Source organism: Mustelus asterias, chromosome 5 (genome assembly GCF_964213995.1).
Source record: "Mustelus asterias chromosome 5, sMusAst1.hap1.1, whole genome shotgun sequence".
Taxonomy (NCBI): Eukaryota; Metazoa; Chordata; class Chondrichthyes; order Carcharhiniformes; family Triakidae; genus Mustelus; species Mustelus asterias.
Window position 1 is genome coordinate 7,495,667 of NC_135805.1, and position 12,990 is coordinate 7,508,656.

At 46.1% G+C, this 12,990-nt stretch overlaps 1 protein-coding gene across 1 annotated transcript in view; it reads left to right on the plus strand.

Annotated features, from left to right (window-relative positions):
* Positions 1-12,990, plus strand: part of LOC144493944 (dynein axonemal heavy chain 8-like) — a 1,661,706-nt gene that overhangs the window by 1,061,977 nt on the left and 586,739 nt on the right. Inside the window, exons 52-53 of the mRNA XM_078213521.1 lie at positions 2,631-2,738; positions 8,932-9,066. Coding sequence (XP_078069647.1) covers positions 2,631-2,738; positions 8,932-9,066 — 243 coding nt within the window. The remainder of the gene's footprint in view (positions 1-2,630; positions 2,739-8,931; positions 9,067-12,990) is intronic.

Here is a 12,990-nt window from a genome sequence, read left to right on the forward strand (position 1 = left end):
CATAGGTGGCTGGAAGATAATAGGAATCGATTGACCTGTCAATGGAAGTCTTTTTCAAGGTAGTGCACAATGAACTTATTCAATGCCAAAGGAATGGAATGGAGAAGGTACTTGCTGGGAAGCTTCAGCAACTTCAAATCAAAGCTGTGTGCATATGTTGGGGCTGAGTACACAGCTGGACTGGCTGGAACCACCCCCCACCCCCCCCACCGAAATTGACATCTCCTCTTTGTCAGAGTACTTCAAAAGGGGTCTGCTCAAATGGAACATCCATTAAGAACACTCCCACTGACCTGGGGCATTTGGCCTGGAGGGCTGAAATGCCAGCTGCTCGATCTCAGCCTGGATGGCAATAGTCTGGGCCAGCTAGCTAAAAGCTGCCAGCGATGTCACTGTCTGTGGCTACTGGGGAAGTGCCTTGTAAGAGCTCTAAGGTAGGCAAAAACACACAAAAGATAAGTACAAAGGGTAATATCCAGAAAGAAAAATGGTCACTTTTCTGTTAAAGCTGAGATTGTTCATTTGGTAAATTTGGTGTTAGTTTTATAAGAACATAAGAAATAGGAGCAGGAGTAGGCCATCTAGCCCCTCGAGCCTGCCCCGCCATTCAATAAGATCATGGCTGATCTGATAGTGGTTTAGTTCCACTTACCCGCCCGCTCCCCATAATCCTTAATTCCCTTATTGATCAGAAATCTATCTACCTGTGACTTAAACATATTTAACGAGGTAGCTTCCACTGCTTCAATGGGCAGAGAATCCCAGAGATTCAGTACCCTCTGAGAGAAGAAGTTCCTCCTCAACTCTGTTCTAAACTGACTCCCCCTCATTTTGAGGCTGTGTCCTCTAGTTCTTGTTTCCTTTTTAAGTGGAAAGAATCTCTCTGCCTCTACCCTGTCGAGCCCCTTCATTATCTTATATGTCTCTATAAGATCAGCCCTCAGCCTTCTAAACTCCAACGAGTACAGGCCCAATCTACTCAATCTCTCCCCATAAGCTAACCCCCTCATCTCCGGTATCAACCTGGTGAACCTTCTCTGTACTCCCTTCAAGGCCAATATATCCTTTCGCAAATAAGGGGACCAAAATTGCACACAGTACTCTAGTTGCGGCCTCACCAGTACCTTGTACAATTGCAGCAAGACCTCCCTGCTTTTATACTCCATCCCCTTCGCGATAAAGGCCAACATTCCATTTGCCTTCTTGATCACCTGCAAACTGAGTTTTTGCGATTCATGCACAAGGACCCCCAGGTCTCTCTGCACAGTAGCATGTTGTAATTTTTCACCATTTAAATAATAGTCCATTTTACTATTATTCCTTCCAAAGTGGATAACCTCACACTTGTCAACGTTATATTCCATCTGCCAGATCCTCGCCCACTCACTTAGCCTATCCAAATCTCTCTGCAGACTTTCCGCATCCTCCACGCAATTCGCTTTCCCACTCATCTTTGTGTCATCCGCAAACTTTGTTACCCTACACTTGGTCCCCTCCTCCAGATCGCCTATGTATATGGTAAACAGTTGAGGTTTGGTGACAACATTTAGACCTGTACTGAAGTGAGGGCAAGGTGAATAAGATTGGAGTCCGCAAGACTATGTGGTGGTGGTTACAAGAGGAGAGAGAGAGAGATGAATTTTCCCCACAGTTGTTTATAATCATCCAGCATTCTGTCAGTTTTTCCTGATAGTTGGGAGCTTTGCCCCAATAGGGGTGGGGCAGAGCCTAATCATGCCATCTTCAGAGCACTTGTGCACAATTTTGCAGGGTGCCCTGATCTTCTACTGAACTGGTGGACCGCTTTGTCCTCCCCTATCCCCAGACATTAGAGAGCCCGCATCATCGGTGGCATTGTCACCCCCCAACACCAACATGGGTCACTGGCATCTGGACCTTCCCAAGGAGTCGCCACCGTGGTCCACCCCTGCATGCACCCACCCACTCCCCCACCCCCGCTCCCCCCACTGCACAACCACCCCCTGAAAATCTCCCTTTGCTAACCACCCCCCTTTGTAGAGCACCCCACTGCTGACCACTTCCCCTTTGCAGAGCTTCCCCCTGTATAAGCCACCCCCGTCATTGTGCATACCCCAATCGTAGCTCCTCCCCTACAGGCCCCACACTGTAGCACTGCCCTTGCTCACTTATGGTTCTCAACCAGCCACTGCCAGGATGCCAGATGGCACTGTCAGGCCTTGCCGCCAACCACCTGGGGACTTCAGTGGCCTCCGATCACCCTGGTATGGCCATGGCACCTGGTCCCCACTACAGACCAGTAGTGATTCTCACTGGTGTGAGGTCTTGCCTGGAGGATGGAAGCATCCGGGAAGACAGAAACAGCATGCCGAACCAGAAAAGTCCTTTTAACTCCCGTCATTTTTATTTTAATAGGCTTCATGCCCTTTCTTGGCATGAACCCATTCTCCCCAGTGAAAAGGGGCCAGGGGGACAGCGATCTGATTTGCGTCCAGCATGAATCAGATATTCAGCCTCCAATGCTATGTTCTTGGCTCGCTACACTGATCGATCAGTGCAGTGAGCTGGTAAGATCACACCCTTTATTGACATTCTTACACCGTTTCAAGTTGAAAACTGTTTCTTGATAAAATTCATTTAATCTCTTTCAGATCATTATAAGGGTTAAGCTTGCAAGTGTTGGATTTTTGGACAATGTGCTCCTAGCTCAGAAATTCTTTGTACTTTACAAGCTCTGTGAAGAGCAACTTACGAAGCAGGTATGTAACACAACCAGATTAAAATTGAAACATGGATTCCTTGAATGAATGAAAATTTCATTTTCACATCTAGAAGTGTCCATGTTCAAAATTCTAATGACATTTTCAGCAGAATGTATCTGTTACACTTTTTAATTCAATTAATTTAGTTCTCTTAATGCTGAAATGAAATATGAAGAGAAAAATAAATGTCAATGATCTTTGAAATGAATATTAGAAAATTGGATTAAATCTCTGAGGCTTCCCAGTCCTGGAACTTTCCAAAAAGCCTCTGCAGAGAGAGAGAGGGAGACAGAAACACACTGCCTTCTTCCACCAGTTTCTAACAGCAACCAAACAGAAACTAAAAACTTGGCTGTTGTTTCTGTGAAAAAAAACGATCCCCAAGTGTCACCTTGTCAGGCTCCACACAGCAATCCCCAAAGGACCATAAAACCCTAAGACACTGCATTAGGCTAGATTAAAAATAAATATATTGGGTGGGATTTTATGGCCTTGCTCGTCCTAAAATCGTAAAATCCTGCCCGAGGTCAATGGACATTTCCATTGTCCGCCTCTCATTGCTCCTATTCCGTGGTAGTGGTGGGGTGGGGGGGGGTGGGGGGGGGGGGGTGTAAAATTCTGGGCGATGTAACTTATACTGCCTGAGTAACAATACATGACACAGTTACAGACAAAACGGTGCCAATAAAATGCTTAAAGCCGCCTGAAAAAACCTGCAAAGAAACATGATGTAAATACATTTCTTAAAATCTTCAGTATCGTCACTTGCACTTTGTACAGGTGCAAGGAAGCTGTGTTAGCTTGTATAACATACTGGTTCAGCCTCAAAATGGAAGTTTTCCCACCCAGTTAGCGGCAGCATGCCCCTGGGGCGGGGGGAGGGGTGGGGGATTCTCCCATTCTGCTGGCTTTTTAGCACAGCGGGCCGGGAAACTTGAGCGGTGGCCAATTCGTGCTGGATGTCCAGGCCTGAGATCATCTCCCACTGCCCGTGCTGTCAGCTCTGCGGAGGAAATCAGCTTGGAGCTGCATTATATATACAGGCACTGATTTTAATATAGTTTAAATATAATTAGCGGGCTCGGGACTGAAAACTACAGGTCCTCTAGCTCCTCCCCCCCCTCTCCCCAGCCAGGAGTATTTCACTCCAGTGGAGTTTACAGTAGCACCCCATTAACGGGGAGCTGGAGTTGAGGGGCAATCAAGACCCCCCAGGGGATCAAGTGCTGAGGGGGTGCCCCCTAGAAATTGCCACCTTTGCAGTTTCAGCCTGGGCCCCCTGGCACTGGCCAAGAGGCCAAAGCGCCGATGCCCAAGAGGCATTGGACCTAATGGGGGCTTGATGGGGGAAGGGGTGTCTGGTGGGGGGGGGTGGGGGCGATCTGTGTGTGGGGGGCGGGGGCGGGGGGGGAGTCCCGCTGGCACTCTGCAGTCGTGATCGGTGGGGGAGGAAAGGAGGCCAATGATTGTGGCTGCCCATCAGGGTGAAAGATACAGCCTGCTGGGGGAGTGGGGGGTGGTCATGGCTGCAGCAGGGAGGGTATGGGGGGGGGAGGGTTGGCACTGTTGGGGGGGTTTGGGACTACTGGTGGGGAGGGGGTGTGAATTTGTGGGGGGGCCGTAGGGCGAGAGATCAACGGGAGATCAAGGCGGGGAGTGGGGGGGGGGGGGGGGTGGTGCGGTGTTGAGGCTGGCTTGGACATGTCCAGGAGAACGGCGACTGGACCATGGGGGGGTCACATGACCAGCTTTGCAAGGTCACAGGACTGGCTAGCGATCGAGCTGGCCAGCAATCGGGAGGCCAGCAGACAGAGGCCATTGCCCATGCGCCGATCTCGGTGCTAATAGATCGCGCAAGCAGTGGTCGGCTCAGCACTATGCTGCCAGCCTCTCCAGCGGGAATAGGCCTGCCCATTGAATTCTGGAGTGAATCATGCTACTGCACTCTGCATTGGACATTGTGTGGGAGATTCATTTTGAAACTGCCACTGATAAAAAAAGTGTGATTTACTCCAATTTTTACCCGAATTCGACGCTTAGAATTTTTTTGGGCGAATCCCACCCCTGATTTCCAACCGTTTCAATATATTTGAATATGCATAAACGGCTTTTCACCGTAGCTTGAGATTCCCATATGTTCCATAGAACCATAGAAATTTACAGCTCAGAAACAGGCCTTTTGGCCCTTCTTGTCTGTGCCGAACCATTTTATGCCTAGTCCCACTGACCTGCACTTGGACCATATCCCTCCACACCCCTCTCATCCATGAACCCGTCCAAGTTTTTCTTAAATGTTAAAAGTGACCCCGCATTTACCACTTTATCCGGCAGCTCATTCCACACTCCCACCACTCTCTGTGTGAAGAAGCCCCCCCTAATATTCCCTTTAAACTTTTCTCCTTTCACCCTTAACCCATGCCCTCTGGTTTTTTTCTCCCCGAGCCTCAGCGGAAAAAGCCTGCTTGCATTCACTCTATCTATACCCATCAAAATCTGATACACCTCTATCAGAATCTCTCCTCAATCTTCTACGCTCCAGGGAATAAAGTCCCAACCTATTCAATCTCTCTCTGTAACTCAGCTTCTCAAGTCCCGGCAACATCCTTGTGAACCTTCTCTGCACTCTTTCAATCTTATTTACATCCTTCCTGTAACTAGGTGACCAAAACTGTACACAATACTCCAAATTCGGCCTCACCAATGCCTTATATAACCTTACCATAACACTCCAACTTTTATACTCGATACTCCGATTTATAAAGGCCAATGTACCAAAGGCACTCTTTACGACCCTATCCACCTGTGACGTCACTTTTAGGGAATTCTGTACCTGTATTCCCAGATCCCTCTGTTCAACTGCACTCTTCAGAGTCCTACCATTTACCCTGTACGTTCTTCTTTGGTTTGTCCCTCCAAAGTGCAATATCTCACACTTGTCCGCGTTAAACTCCATTTGCCATTTTTCAGCCCAATTTTCCAGTTGGTCCAAATTCCTCTGCAAACTTTGAAAACCTTCCTCACTGTCCACTACACCTCCAATCTTTGTATCATCAGCAAACTTGCTGATCCAATTTACCACATTATCATCCAGATCATTGATATAGATGACAAACAACAATGGACCCAACACCGATCCCTGCGGAACACCATTAGTCACAGGCCTCCACTCAGAGAAGCAATCCTCCACAACCACTATCTGGCTTCTTCCATTGATGTGGAGATGCCGGCATTGGACTGGGGTAAACACAGTAAGAAGTTTAACAACACCAGGTTAAAGTCCAACAGGTTTATTTGGTAGCAAAAGCCACACAAGCTTTCGAGGCTCTAAGCCCCTTCTTCAGGTGAGTGGGAATTCTGTTCACAAACAGAACTTATAAAGACACAGACTCAATTTACATGAATAATGGTTGGAATGCGAATACTTACAACTAATCCAGTCTTTAAGAAACAAAACAATGGGAGTGGAGAGAGCATCAAGACAGGCTAAAAAGATGTGTATTGTCTCCAGACAAGACAGCCAGTGAAACTCTGCAGGTCCACGCAACTGTGGGAGTTACAAATAGTGTGACATGAACCCAATATCCCGGTTGAGTTTCACTGGCTGTCTTGTCTGGAGACAATACACATCTTTTTAGCCTGTCTTGATGCTCTCTCCACTCCCATTGTTTTGTTTCTTAAAGACTGGATTAGTTGTAAGTATTCGCATTCCAACCATTATTCATGTAAATTGAGTCTGTGTCTTTATAAGTTCTGTTTGTGAACAGAATTCCCACTCACCTGAAGAAGGGGCTTAGAGCCTCGAAAGCTTGTGTGGCTTTTGCTACCAAATAAACCTGTTGGACTTTAACCTGGTGTTGTTAAACTTCTTACTGTTCTTCCATTGAGCCAGTGTCTTATCCAATTTACTACCTCCCCATGTATACCTAGCGACTGAACCTTCCTAACTAACCTCCCATGAGGGACCTTGTCAAAGGCCTTGCTGAAATCCAGGTAGACAACATCCACCGCCTTCCCTTCATCCACTTTCCTGGTACCTCCTCGAAAAACTCTAATAGATTGGTCAAACATGACCTACCACGCACAAAGCCATGTTGACTCTCCCTAATAAGTCCCTGTCTATCCAAATATTTGTAGATCCTATCCCTTATCACACCTTCCAATAACTTGCCCACCACCGACGTCAAACTTACTGGCCGATAATTTCCCAGATTTCTTTTGGAACCTTTTTTAAACAACGGAACAACATGAGCCACCCTCCAATCATCCGGCACCTCCCCCGTGAATACTGACATTTTAAATATGTCTGCCAGGGCCCCTGCAAGTTCAACACTAGCTTCCCTCAAGGTCCGTGGGAATACCCTGTCCGGTCCTGGGGATTTATCCACTCTGATTTGCCTCAAGACAGCGAGCACCTCCTCCCCTTTAATCTGTAAAGCTTCCATGGCCTCCCTACCAGTTTGCCCTATTTCCGTAGACTCCATGCCCGTTTCCTCAGTTAATAAATTCCCCCCCACCAATGTTCAATTTATTTAACGATAGCACACCTGTGAACTAGAGGTTACATGAAAATTTCTTAACTTTCCTAACCCTATCACTACACCTTGATGCACAGCCCCAACACTAGCAGCAGATGTGGAGGCAGCTTGCTGACTGCTATTTTCTGATGCCCAATAAGGAGTCTGACAACACCCGGTTCAAGTCCAAAAGGTTTGTTTGGAATCACGAGCTTTCGGCGCGCTGCTCTTTCATCAGGTGAGTGGAGAGGTAGGTTTCACAAACACGTTGAAGGAGCAGCACGCCAAAAGCTCATGATTCCAAATAAACCTGTTGGAATTTAACCTGGTGTTGTCAGACTTCTTACTGCGTCCACCCAAGTCCAATGCCGGCATCTTCACATCACTGATGCCCAAGGTCTAGAAGGCCCATGTCTGATTAAGGTCTCCTGCTCAGGGAAAAAAACATCCTTGGTGGCTTGTGCAGGCAAAGTCAGAAGGGACTCTGAGCAACTGTACAATCTCAGATTGTCCTGAGTGGAGCACCCAGGATTTCTGGCTGATGGGGGAAATGCACGTCCCGTGTTATTTTTCTCTTCATTCACAGGATGTGGGTGTCACTGGCAGGTCCAGCATTTACTGCCCATCCCTAATTACCCTTGAACTTGGCCATTTCAGAGGGCAGTTAAGAGATGACCACATTGCAATGGATCTGGAGTCACATGTATGCGAGACAAGGATAGCAGATTTCCTTCCCTATAGATATTAGTGAACCCAGATGGGTTTTTACGACAATCAACAATGGTTCCATGGTTATCATTAGACTTTTAATTCTAAACATCTATTCAATTTAAATTTCACCACCTACCATGGTGAGATTTGAACCCGGGTCCCCAGAGAATTACCCTGGATCTCTGGTTACTAGTTCAGTGACAATAACACTGCACAACTGCAACCAGAAGATCCCGCTGGCACAAACGGCTGGAAATATTTGGGTTGTATCTTGATCTTTCGAACTAAGGTAATCTCTCATTAGAATGCTCATGCCTTATTTAATTAACAGAAGTATTCCACCAACTTTTCTCAGCTTCCTGTCCTTCCTGCATGTTACATACCCTTCAAGACCCAGCTTTGGTTTCCTTGAGCACTCTCTGTAATGGCTATCTGGTCATAGGTATGAATTTCTATGTGAGCTGGCAATTCATCTGCTTTATTGCAAATGTTGTGAACATTCAGATACAGAGCCCTTAATTCAGCATTTGTTGTAAATTGCTGCCATATTCTTTTGCAATCACTGTCCCTTCCTGCCATACTCCACCCACCCCGCCACCCACCCCCCCACCTCTATTTGGTTTAAAACCCTCTCTACTTCCCGAGGTACACAATTGACTAAAACACTGGCCCCAAAATGGTGTCGGTGAAATCCATTCCGACAGTACAGACCCACTTTCCCCAGTGCTGATAATTGTGTTCTTCATGGTCTGATGCCTCCCCTCGCAGAAAAAGCCAATGGTTGATGTGGAGACGTGACCTTTTTTTCCAATCCTGCTTCTTTTTCGGCCCAATTGGAACCATGAAAATACACCCATAACTTTTATGGTGAGAGAATACTTTTGATTGAAAGCTGCAGTGAACGTCTTCCTTTAAAGAATTGTTAAATTAATAATTTTAATCCTTGTCAAATCAACTGTTGTTAGGTTCATTATGACTTTGGCTTGAGAAACATTCTTTCTGTATTGAGAACATTGGGAGCTCAGAAGAGAGCAAGGCCAGAAGACAGTGAGCAAACAATTGTAATGAGAGGACTGAGAGATATGAATCTGTCTAAGCTGGTGAGTAAAAGGGAGACTCATCACCCATTTGTTTTAAATGTTAAAATAGCTGTGAATATTTTCCATATAGATTTCAGAGGACTGATCAGGCTGAAGGTGGTAGATAATCAAGAAAGTCAAAAAAACTCATGTCATGGGAAAATTGTCACTTATTGGCTCTAAATTAATTTGATTTATTATTGTCACATGTATTAACATAGTGAAAAGTATTGTTTCTTGCGCACTACACAGACAAAACATACCTTTCATAGAGAGTGCCGAATGTAGTGTTACAGTCATAGCTAGGGTGTAGAGAAAGATCAACTTAATGCAAGGTAAGTCCATACAAAAGTCTGACAGCAGCAGGGAAGAAGCTGTTCTTGAATCGGTTGGTACGTGACCTCAGACTTTTGTATCTTTTTCCCGACAGAAGAAGGTAGAAGGGAGAATGTCCAGGGTGTGTGGGGTCCTTAATTATGCTAATTAATTATGGGGTCCTTAATTATGCTAATTAATTATGGGGTCCTTAAATTAAAAGCAGAACCTCAAGGGTAATGATCTCTGGTGTTAGATATAAGAATATGCATGCAAATTAAAGAAAGTGGTAAAAGAAAACAGAATGAAATCGGGATGCTTTCAATGAATCTAAACCAGCCAATACTGGCTATTAAAGTGGATTAATGATGGGAGTTCCTAAAATATTCCTCCAGACTCCCAGAAGGCATTTGACAAAAGTATAAAATATATCAGAATCCTTTACAATGATGGGTTAAAATTCAGGTTAGTAAGATCCCAGGGGCTTGAGTATTGGCTTGGAGAGAGGATTGGTTGACTGACAAAAAACAGAGGGTCAGGTTAAATGGGTCCTTCTCTGGATGGTGAACTGTAACTGATGGGGTGCCGCAGGGTTCAGTTCTTGGACCTCAACTATTCACAATCTGTGTAGATGGGAAGGATAGGCACAGATTGTAACATCGCAACATTCACCGATGACACTAAAATAGGTGGGAAAGCGGGCTGTGATGAGGAGATAAAGGCCAGAATTCTCCCAGCCCGCTGCACTACTCGAGTAGCGCAGTGGGCCGGGAGGCAACGGAGTGGGGTCTTTAGAGGGATTTGTTTGAGAGTCTCCCAGGCCTTTTTTTCAGAGCAATCAGCTCCATGCCAGAAATTGGCATAATGATTAACATATTGAGATCCGAATATCAATATGATTAGCGGGCCCAGGACGGTAGTCTCTGGCCCACTAGCGTCTTCACCCTTGCCCAAAGAGGTTCCCACTAGTGGGGTTTACAACTGATTCCCACTAATAGGAAACAGACATCCTCACCCCACTGGGGGGGAAAGAGGCCATTGGGGCCCCCTGGATGGTCGGGGCAAGGAGGTTGCACCTTGGGCAATGCCAGTCTGGCAGTTCCAGCCTGGTATTCTGGCACTGCCCAAGGGGCACACTGGCATTACCCACTGGGCACCAGGCAGTGCCAAGGGGGCATGTCCAGAGGGGGTGGAGGTTACTGGGGCCTATTAGGGGCAGTGATCGATGGTGGGGGGGGACTCACTGCCACTCTGGACTGGGTTCGGTGGAGAGGGAGGGAGGAGGGCGATTGGGGCTGGTCATTGAAGTATAGCTGGAGCTGCCACCGGAGGGGATGGGGAGGGTAGATCGGGGCTGGGGAAAGCATTGGGGCTGGCAATCGGGGCTGGCCCAGTGGGTGTCCAGTAGGCCAGTGATCGGGAGCAGAGGAACCAGGAGGCCAGCGGTCGGGAGGGGAAGGCCAGCAATCAGGAGTTTGGGAATAAACAGGAAGCTGGTGGTTGGGAGGCTGGAGATGGGGGAAGCCAATGCACATGCATCAATCTCCCCAATGACAGATTGGTGCATGCGCAGTAGCCTGCTCAGCACCGTGCTGCCGGCCTCTCACTTTCCTGCGTGAATCCTTCCGAGGCACTCTGTGTTGCACAGAATGTCAGATTCATTTAGGAAAGTAAGCCCAAAAAACAGGCAGGAAGTTCCCCTGTTTTTCTTGGGAGAATCCCGGCCAAAGAGTTTACAGATGCACATTGACAGGCTAGGAGAATAAGCCAGAATCTGGCAAATGGAGTTTAATGTGAATAATTGTGAGGTTGTCAATTTTGGCTGGAAAAATAAAATGGCAAATTATTATTTAAATGGGAAGTAAATTCAAAGTGCGTCATTGCAGAGGCATCTGGGTGTCCTTGTGCATGAATCTCAAAGTGGGTATGCAGGTGCAGCATAAAATAAGAAAGGCAAATGGAATCTTGACATTTATTGCAAAAGGACTATATTTTAAAAGTAAAGAAGTGTTGTTACAATTTGATAAGGCATTGGTGAGAACACACCTGGAGTATTGTGTCCAGTTTTGGTCTCCTTACTTGAAGAAGGATGTGATGGCACTGGAGACAGGGAAATTAATAAAGATGCTATAGCAGGGCACTTGGCCAAACTCAAGGTAATCGGGCAGAGTTAACATTGTATTGTCAAAGGAAAATTTATGTTTACCCAAATTATTGGAGTTCTTTGAAGAAGTCATATGTTCTGTAGATAAAAGAGAATCAGTGGATCTACTGTATTTAGATTTCCAGAAGGCATTTCATAAGTTGCCACACCAAAGGTTATTGTGGAAAATAAAAACTCATGGTGTAAGAGGTAACATATTGTCATAAATTGAAGATTGGCTAGTTAGCAGAAAACAGTGTGGATCATTTTTAGGTTGGCAAGCTCAAATGTTTGGTGTGGCACAGCCCATGGATTGGGCAACCTTTGTGCACCATAAATCATCTGTAGATCACACTTTGAAAACCAAGCAGGTGCAGTCTCACTCAGCTGAACAACAGCATAGTGGCATTACAGCAGGATTTTGTGGTCAACAACATATTCAAGGAAGGAAGTGGGTTAACCATTGTTAAGACGCAGCATGGGTTCATGAGGGAAGGTCATGTTTGACTAATTTGGTGAAATTCTTTGGAGGACATTACATGTGCAGTGGACAATGGGGAACCTGTGGACTTGGTGTATCTGGATTTCCAGAAGGCATTTGACAAGATGCCACACCAAAGACTGCTGCACAAGATAAAGTTGCACAGTGTTACGGGTAATGTATTAGCATGGATAGAGGATTGGTTAATTAACAGAAAGCAAAGAGTGGGGGTAAATGGGTGTTTTTCTGGGTGGCGATCAGTGACTAGTGATGTGCCAGGGATCAGTGTTGGGACTGCAATTGTTTACGATTTACACAGATGATTTGGAGTTGGGGACCAAGTGCAGTGTGTCAAAATTCGCAGATGACACTAAGATGAGTGGCAGAGCAAAGTGTGCAAAGGATGCTGAAAGTCTGCAAAGGGATATAGATAGTCTAAGTGAGGGTCTGGGGTGAGGGTCTGGCAGATGGAGTGCAATGTTGGTAAATGTGAGGTCATCCATTTTGGTAGGAATAACAGCAAAATGGACTATTATTTAAATGGTAAAAAAATTGCAGCACGCTGCTGTGAAAAGGGACCTGGATGTCCTTGTGCAAGAATCACAAGGAGTTGTTTTGCAGGTGCAGCAAGTAATTAAGGAGGCAAATGGAATTTTGTCCTTCATTGCTAGAGGGATAGAGTTTAAAAACAGCGAGGTTATGTTGCAGCTGTATAAGGTGCTGGTAAGGCCACACCTGGAGTGCTATGTATAGTTTTGGTCTCCTTACTTGAGAAAGGATATACTGGCACTGGAGATGGGGCAGAGGAGATTCACTAGGTTGATTCCGGAGTTGAGAGGGTTGGCTTATGAGGAGAGACTGAGTAGACTGGTGCTATACTCATTGGAATCCAGAAGAATGAGGGGAGATCTTATAGAAACATATAAGATTATGAAGGGAATAGATAAGAGAGAAGCAGGGAAGTTGTTTCCACTGGCAGGTGAAACTAGAACTAGGGGGCATAGCC